The 9,276-nt window shown below is 42.6% G+C and overlaps 1 protein-coding gene across 1 annotated transcript; it reads left to right on the top strand.

Annotated features, from left to right (window-relative positions):
* Nucleotides 1-1,200: 1,200 nt before the first annotated feature.
* Nucleotides 1,201-7,656, top strand: LOC125514378 (lysophospholipid acyltransferase LPEAT1-like). The gene is made up of 8 exons (XM_048679691.1): nt 1,201-1,881; nt 3,059-3,178; nt 3,296-3,333; nt 4,931-4,995; nt 5,499-5,567; nt 6,239-6,372; nt 7,096-7,236; nt 7,338-7,656. Exons 1-8 carry the CDS (start codon nt 1,408-1,410, stop codon nt 7,443-7,445), a joined length of 1,149 nt encoding a protein of 382 aa, XP_048535648.1. The 5' UTR covers nt 1,201-1,407; the 3' UTR covers nt 7,446-7,656.
* The last annotated feature ends 1,620 nt before the right edge of the window (nt 7,657-9,276 follow it).

Genomic DNA, 9,276 nt, shown 5'->3' with positions numbered 1-9,276 from the left:
TAGTTTCAAAAAAAATCGTTTTTCGCAAAAAAAAGTGAATGTTATTGCCTATAAAAACTTGTCATCACCACTCCATGAATAATGAGGAAGGAGATACTAAGATTTGTAAGAATATTCCTTTTTCTTTCAAAGTTTTCATTTCATTAGATAGGAATATGGCAAACACCCTCTTAGAGTAAGCACGAGAATCACCACACAAGGAATATTTGTATAATGGTTAGTTCTTTCTTTCTACCAGTTCCTTTTTCTCTGATTTCCCCTATTTTATCGTAAGGAGGCTGAGAAATACATTAGACAGACAATAGAAATGCATTAGTCAAATGACACAAATGCAATTGACCTAATTAGAAAATGCTTGTTCAAATAAAGTCGGAGACTGAGGTAAACTTATACAAATAACACAGTCCCTTTTGTACATTAATTTGAAGTGCAAAAAACGTCTTACATTAGTGTACGGAGGTAATAATAGATAAACTAAGAAGATGCAATGTACTATTCAAAATATAAAATGCCATGCAGCAACCTAGAAAAATGTACAATTCACATTAGTACAAAATGCAATAGGAACTAATGTAATGTCGCAAGCCACTAACTAGTGTAAACTATATAATAGACAGAAAAAAAACAGTAAAACAATACAATGGGGATACACCTTTTGAAACAAAGCGAAACGAATAATGAAAAAAAATATTTCGACTGGACATGCTATTCACGAGCATCTAAAACTGGTGGAAAAGGGTGAGAAGGATGTTCGGGCAAAAATAATCCTTGTTGCGAGCAGCTAAATTATAGAATAACAATATAAATTATGTACTGATACTATATGAAAAGTGAACATGCATAATAAGATTCTTGCTATTTTTTTAGTATTAAACTTCCTTTTTGTGTTTCCTCCATACTCCTCCCAGTTTCCAGAATAATCCATCAAGCATTCGAGGAACGCCAGAACAATCCAATAAACTGTTCAACTCATGAAATGAAAAGAATATAAAAAATAGAAGTTGGTTCGCCGTCACGGATTGGATTTGAGACGTACGCGTGGCGAATACTGTCATTGCCGCCGACGGCACGTCACATTTGCGCCTATTCTGTTGAGCCTGGCTAGTTCGAGTCGTCCACGCAAAGTCGTAGCTCCGGTAAATCCATCTCGCACGCCCTGAGCCGTCCGATCCAAATCCCACGCTCTTTCTCCCTTCCCCCCCATTCCCGTCCCGCCGTGGTCCTCCTCCCCCGTGTCCAGCCCACCCACGCCACCACCGACCAGTCGACCGCCATCAATCCCTTCCCAAGTTCCCATCTCCACCTCCCCACCCCACCGCGGCGCTTCTCTCCTCGTCATGCAGACCTAGTGCTTGCTAAGGCCACCGCCACCGCTAGGTTTAAGCTTCTCCCTCCGTCTCCGCCACCATGGCCGTCGACGCCGCCACCGCCCCCTCCGAGCTCGACGGCAGCATCCGCGGCGAGGGGGAGGTCGCGGCCAAGCCGCCCCCCTCCGCCGCTGCACCGGCGGCGCAGGAGAGCCCCGAGGAGCTGGACCGGAGGTACGCTCCGTACGCGCGGCGGGACGCGTACGGGCCCATGGGCCGCGGCCCCCTGGGGGCGGCGGAGGCGGCGCGGATGGCCGTGGCCGCGGCCGTGCTCCTCCCGCTCCGGGTCGTGGCCGGCGTGCTCGTGCTCGTCGCCTACTACCTCGTGTGCCGCGTGTGCACGCTGTGGGTGGAGGAGGAGCGGGCGGGGGGCGAGGGCGAGGGCTACGCGCGGCTCCAGGGGTGGAGGCGGGCGTGGGTCGTGCGCTGCGGCCGCGCCCTCTCACGTGCCATGCTCTTCGTCTTTGGCTTCTACTGGATCCGCGAGCACGACCGCCGCTTCCCCGATGCCGAGGTAGCAATTGTAAACTAGTATAGTACTATTTTCTACTTCTGTATACGGCGTAGCCCAATGTGCCTATTTCCTGTTGCCTGCTTGCTTGATACCTCTGCAATGGTAGAACTGGATGCTGTGATAGCCCGTAGTATGTGATGCCTAGTTTGTTCATTGTTGTGGTGCTTGTCTGGTCTGGTCTGACGTAGTTGGAGATGCATATTTTGGGGGACGTCTCTGCTGCCTAGTCCGTTTCCTTGGACTGAATCAACGTGTTGTTCTAGCATATGTACTTACTTAAATTTGGTCAGGCATATGCCCATCCTGTCAGCCTAGCATCCCTTCATCAGTATACTTTGCGAATACTTGCCTGCTGCTGACACTCATGACATGATGCATGGGGATCATTCCTTCTGGTGCAAATGTTTCTACTATTATAGAACTATTTGTTCGTCACGGGGTTAAAATTGGTAGATCAAATAGTAGGATGCAACTATACTGTGCTGGACCTGTTTGTTATCTGAATTAGTATTCATTCATGGCTTTGTTCAAGGTCCTCTGTCATCTTCCAGTAAGCGAAAATAAGACCGTTCAAGATAAAGTGACACGTGTTCCTGTATCTCACTGTATCTCCAGACAGTTCTGTGCCAGCAGCCGTGTTGGCGTCGGCCACTCGGGTGAGGGCATAGCAGTTTTTGACTTAGTACAGCTCTTCCTTTTTTAGGCCTTGATCTTGTTTTGATTTGTTGTGCTTTTCTTTTCTGCGTCGGGCCTCTTGGCCTTATGTACTCTTGCACCTTCTTGGTGTTTCTTCTAATACAAAATGATTCATGTTTGAGAACAAAAAAGTGACACATTTCCCTTTTTAGTCAGTGAACTATGAATTTGAACTAATGTTTAGTGTTTGTTCTGAATTATGTATGACATATTAAATTTGTTTCCTATTTAAGACGGATGCAGATTATGAATGCTTGGGCTTTGTTCCATAATGCTACACCTATCTCTATTCTCTTATAAAAATATAAATAATGTTACATTGTTACGATGACTGATAATAGATGGCTAAGTATGGAGTATTTGTACGTATAAGGTTAACAGTCTGTTCAACAGTTTACCTAACCTTCTTTAATAATTGAGTATTGCATGCCACTGCTTTTGCGTCTATCGTATATCCAACTGGACAGTTCATTTCTTTTAGGGCAAGGATCTGGGCCACTCTGAATTATTGGAAAGACCAGGGGCAATCGTATCTAATCATGTATCATATGTGGATATTCTTTATCACATGTCATCTTCTCTTCCAAGTTTTGTTGCTAAGGTACTTCAGTTATGTATGTTCTAATGTTGATGTATTCATATGATTTCTTGAAAATCATGTCGTCAGAATATATTGATTTTGACATGCTTATTTTGCACATGACTATCATTCTTGAAGAGATCAGTGGCCAGATTGCCCCTAGTTGGTCTCATAAGGTAATGGCATTCTCTACTGTATTGAGTCTCTTGCTTCTCTACTTTTTGGTTGAAACAAGTCCACATAACCCCCTGAGATTTCACAGAACGACTACATAACCCCCTGAACTTTAAAACCGGGTATTCCACCCCCTGAATTTTACAATACCATTCAAAACACCCCCGGGAGCTTTGGAGATGGTTTTAAGAGTGGTTTTGTGTTTTGTCCACGTGTTGGGCTACAACCGGCATGCTTCTCCTGGAGCGCATCGCCGGCCCAAGGGCCGAGCAAACAGTGCATCCTTTGGAATCCCCACCTCCATCTCATGCTGCAACTCCCTCTCGCTCCCTTTCCATCCCCGTTGCTTGTGTCCAACCACTCAGCCCGTGGCCACGCACCCCGAGAGCATAGCGCCATGGCCACCCTGGCTTCGTCGCTTGTTGGGTCCAGCTCCGGAGAGGGCCTTCGTCTTGCTGTCGTCCATGGATATGAAGAACTCGTGGAGCTCTTGCCACGCCCAATTCCGGCGATGCCATTGCGCTAACGTCTAACTTGGCGCAACCATGCATGCCAGGAACCTGCACACGTCTTTGCGGCGGGTCTAAACCCTCATTCCGCCTGCTACGCGCCAGTGACATGAACCACTCCAACTACTGCTCGTCCTGCCGCCATCAAAAGAATCCAAAACAGGAGCACAAACAGCCGTCAGGCACTACTGGGTGGTGTGCCGCAAGCAGGCACTGCCGCCGGGTGTGGATACAAGGCTCTACCCATGGGTCCATGATCGACATGTACGCACCTCAGGACAGCAACTGCACCCGCCGGCCGGGCTGCTCTGGCAATGTGGTCATCCGCACATCGACGGCGGCCACCGTTGGAGAAGTGATTTCCAGCCCAATCTGCTACAGTGCAGCGACTAGCCAGGGACTGACTACGCTACTTGCAATGACTCGTCGACGTTATGGACAGGCTGACTTGCAACATCCCCGCGCGCACATATCCCCTTTTAGCTAGATGGGCATGTCGCTCAGCGACACGGACTTCAGGTGTGGTGCGCCCTCGTTCATAGGGCCGGCGCGTTATACATATGAACCAACGGGGCAAGGACAAAGTCGTCGAGCTCGAGCCATTGCTAGAGCCATAGAGATGCCGGATTTCCTGAAGGTGTCGGTCTGCCTCTGCCTGGAGGCTTAGACTGCGTAGGAATAGCAGCTGGACGCATGCCCACATGTGCATGCATGCATTGTTTGAGCTTCCATGCTTAAACTGCTTCCAGGCTTAAACTGTTTCCGTGCTTCCATATTTGGTTGTTTGATTTTTCTCCTTTGGCAGTTCCTGTGTAGTGTATTTTCAACCGTGTGGCAAAACCACCTGCTGAAACCACTTGTAACAGAGTGAGGGGGTGATATGACTGGTTTTGTAAACATCAGGGAGCCAAATACCCGGTTTTGTAGTTTAGGGGGTTAAGTGTCCGATTCGTGAAACTTTGGGGGGTTATGTGGACTTCTTTCCTTTTTGGTTAGAGCAACATTGTATTTTAGCGGATAGTATATGGCTAGATAGTTGCTTGTATTTTTTGTTAACTGAATTTACAACATGATTTCTGTTGTGATGCAGCAAATGCATTGGTTGTATTTTTGTTCAGCGAGAGTCTAAAACTTCGGATTTCAAAGGTGTTTCAGGTATATGACGATATCTAACCTTAAGTGATCATACTTAAAGTTTCTCATGCTTCAGTTATGGATTTCTTTTCATCGTCGTGGTTCATGCTTAGATTATGGCTTATGCAATTCATACTCGAAGAGTTACTATATTGGCACAATGAATCTCCACAAACTGATCGGTGCCTGCACTCTACAAGTATATCTTATTCATAATCATCATCGTGGTGACCTTTCAATATAGTCATGCCAGTCTTGAACTGTTAGTTTAATTGACGTTTGTTTATACAGTTACTGTAGGCAGATTCACTTCCGTTTATACAAAAATAGCTAGTTTTTTGTGGTCAGGCTTGTTGAAACAACATACCCTATATCATTCTATGTTGAATATACAGTTGCTGCAGATAGATTCACTTCTGTTTGTACATAAATGACTTTGTTTTTTGTGGTCAGGATTTGTTGAAACAATGTACCTTACGCCATTCTATTTTGCTTGTTGTTGCTTTCTAATTTGTACCATACAGGTGCTGTAACTGAAAGAATCCAGCGAGCTCATCAGCAAAAGAATTCTCCAATGATGTTGCTCTTTCCTGGTTGGTGTATAATAATACCTCTTTCTTTTGCCATTCAATCTGCATATGTACAGTAACTAAGCATTTTCTAGTTTATTGTTCTTCTGTGATGCATATTTGCATTGCTAGTGACCTGGTATATTTTCCTTTTCTTGTGGAACGCATTTTGTTCTTAGGAGTATATTTTTGTTTATTCACTATATCTTCTAATTACATCTATGATGTGACTAGTCTTATTTTAATCTTATTTTCCTTTTTGCTGGGATTGCAATCCAATCTTGATATAAGATCGAGATGCTGTATCTGTATTTGACTTGCAGTAGCTTTCCTGCTTGATGAATTTGGATTGTTAACTGCATTGGCTTTAAGTATGCATATGTTTACGTGCTCCTTGTATAAAAAGATACTTCAATATTTCATGCTATAGCTGTTCAAATTTAGCACAATCTATTTTACTACTACTTCCATACACTAATATAAGACGTTTTTGTAGTTCAATTTGGACTGCAAAAATGTCTTACATTAGTTTACAGAGGGAGTTCTTCTATATTTGTACTCAAAACTGAAATTGTGAAATTACGTATTGTGCTCCAAGAGCACTTGGATTAAGTGTTTGTAAATCTGCCTCTGTTTTTATATATAGTCTTCGTTTTATGCATCTTACTTACACTTGGTTATATTCCTAATTGTAGAGGGCACAACTACAAACGGGGATTATCTCCTTCCATTCAAGACAGGGGCCTTTCTTGCAAGAGCACCAGTACAACCTGTCATTTTAAGATACCCTTACAAGAGATTCAGTCCAGCATGGGACTCCATGGATGGGGTGAGTGTCAATGGCAAGTCTGCACACATTTGTACTTGTCAGTTCCAAATGCCTATAATGACCACATGTATGAACAATAAAATGAAATGCTCTTTATAGAATTGATGATGTCTTCACTAAAATAACATTTCATCGATATCATTTTGTGTTGGTTTCATTAGTGCATATATTCAGGACGTTACATTGATGAACTTCCTGTTATTAGCTACCATTTTGCCCATGTATCCTTTATATTTTTTTCACAATGGAATATACTGAGGTACACCTTTTGTTTTCTTAATTTATTTTCTCACCCTAAAGTCTAAAACAGTTTATATAGAAATTACATATAATGGACAGTTGACCTGAGAAAACTAGTACTTTAGTGATCTAAACGATCTTGAATTTCTTTACAGAGGGAGTAAGACTTGTGCGCAATTCATTCGATAATAATGGTTATAGCATGTTTTCTAATGTTTGTAAGGTCCATCCATAATGAGTGTGTTCTATGGTACTACCTCTGTCTGGAATTAGTTGACGCTCAAACGGATGTATCTAAACATATTTCAGTGCTAGATACATCCGTTTGAGCGTCAACTAATTCCAGACGGAGGGAGTGCTTTCCTGAAGTTACCCCAACTGATTTTAGCAGTCATCCAGATAACCTCAGTTAATTAAATATACGAAAGAGCACTTCCATATATGAGCATCTAGTATCCATTTTAACTTCGGTGAAACTTTCAGGCACGCCATGTATTTCTGCTCCTTTGTCAGTTTGTGAATCATCTAGAGGTTGTGCATTTGCCTGTGTACTATCCTTCTGAGCAAGAAAAGGATGATCCGAAGCTCTACGCAGATAATGTACGGAAATTAATGGCAGTGGAGGTACATATATTCATCTTTCTTGTTGATCCATCAGCCTTTGAAATCTTTTGTGTTAGATGTATATACCAAGTTATTAACTCTTCTTGACTTCCATGTTTCAGGGAAACTTGATTCTTTCAGATCTTGGGTTAGCGGAGAAGCGAGTGTACCATGCAGCCCTGAATGGTAATAATAGTCTGCCTCGTGCCTTACACAAGAAAGATGATTGAAATGTATTACCATTGGGATTAGTATACTGACAGTCTGAGTGTCTTGCTTGTAACAATAAATAAAAGTGGGTGTGTTACATGGCATCCATCCTCATGTTTGAGAGGAGCGTTGTGAATATTACCCTGATGTTTCACTGTAGAAAACAAGCAACTAACTGTTGTGGTACAGCGAATATGTGAGCAATAAATGTACACAACGGGCTTTCATACACCTCTTCCTAAGTTCCTATGGTCCATGTGAGCCTTTTAAACACTGCTTGTTCTGAAAACTGAATCGTCTATCTACTTGGTCGCCCCTGCAGGCTTATCATGTCGAAGTTAATTTGGATACCACTGCTGTTTATTTTCCTACATGTGCCTGAGAGCAGAAATCGAAGTTTTGTCACTAATCTTTCCCGTTAGGGGAGGACCCTTTGTAGATGACCACTGGCCACCCATTTTTTGCAGCAAGAATCAGGCAGGCATTTAATCGGGAAGGAGGTGAAACTTTAGGGATTAAGGCCTCACTTCGATCGACGGTAAAATTTGTGTGCTCTATGGTGTTTAGCTCAAGTTTTAACTGAACAACAGGCAGCAGACAAAATTTACACCCAATCCAGACAGGGCCCAAGGGGAAACTCCCCAATATATGGGGAGCAGCGATTTGGCTCCCGAGCTCATCTGCTCACTTCACACTCAACATCGAGAATTACAACCAGCATGGTAGAAGTCTGTCAACATCTTCATGACCAAAGCATAACCAAACCGCCGTACAAGCACTAGCATAATTGGCCACAAAGTGACTAGTAGACATGACGTGGAGTTTCTACACCTGAGCTCATATGTCCGCGTGTGAACAGTAAAATAAATAAAATAGATAAGCATTTAAAAAATTCTGAATTTTTTTGTGGCATACTTTAAGAAATATTTGTTGTGCATGCAAATTTTTATCATGAAATGACATTCGTGGAAGGCGTGGTAAAGAAAACAAAATTGATGTTATGTAAATGTTACTTTCAAACGCATTTGGGGCTTTGATATTTTTTTTGCCACGACTTCGATCAATATGATTTCATGATGAATTTACATGCACAACAAACATTTCTTAAAGCATGTCACAAAAAAATTCAAAAGTTTTTGAAATATTTTTCTATTTTATTTATTTTACTGTTCACACCAGGAGCATATGAGCTCAGGTGTAAAAAGGCACTTTCGTTTGACTATGCTTAACATGTGTCGTACAAGTTTGACGGGACTTTAGCAAAGTTTTAATTTCTTCCACCAAGGACGTGTGCACCAAGAGATTTTTGTCGATTTACTTGAAGGAAATATGCCCTAGAGGCAATAATAAAGTTATTAATTATTTCCTTATATCATGATAAATGTTTATTATTCATGCTAGAATTGTATTAACCGGAAACATAATACATGTGTGAATACATAGACAAACAGAGTGTCACTAGTATGCCTCTACTTGACTAGCTCGTTGATCAAAGATGGTTAAGTTTCTTAACCATTGACATGGGTTGTCATTTGATTAACGGGATCACATCATTAGGAGAATGATGTGATTGACTTGACCCATTCCGTTAGCTTAGCACTCGATCGTTTAGTATGTTGCTATTGCTTTCTTCATGACTTATACATGTTCCTATGACTATGAGATTATGCAACTCCCGTTTACCGGAGGAACACTTTGTGTGCTACCAAACGTCACAACGTAACTGGGTGATTATAAAGGTGCTCTACAGGTGTCTCCGAAGGTACTTGTTGGGTTGGCGTATTTCGAGATTAGGATTTGTCACTCCGATTGTTGGAGAGGTATCTCTGGGCCCTCTCGGTAATGCACATC

This window comes from Triticum urartu, chromosome 1 (genome assembly GCF_003073215.2).
Source record: "Triticum urartu cultivar G1812 chromosome 1, Tu2.1, whole genome shotgun sequence".
Classification (NCBI taxonomy): domain Eukaryota; kingdom Viridiplantae; phylum Streptophyta; class Magnoliopsida; order Poales; family Poaceae; genus Triticum; species Triticum urartu.
The sequence above is the reverse complement of the archived record's forward strand: the minus strand, read 5'-3'. Positions and strand labels throughout refer to the sequence as shown.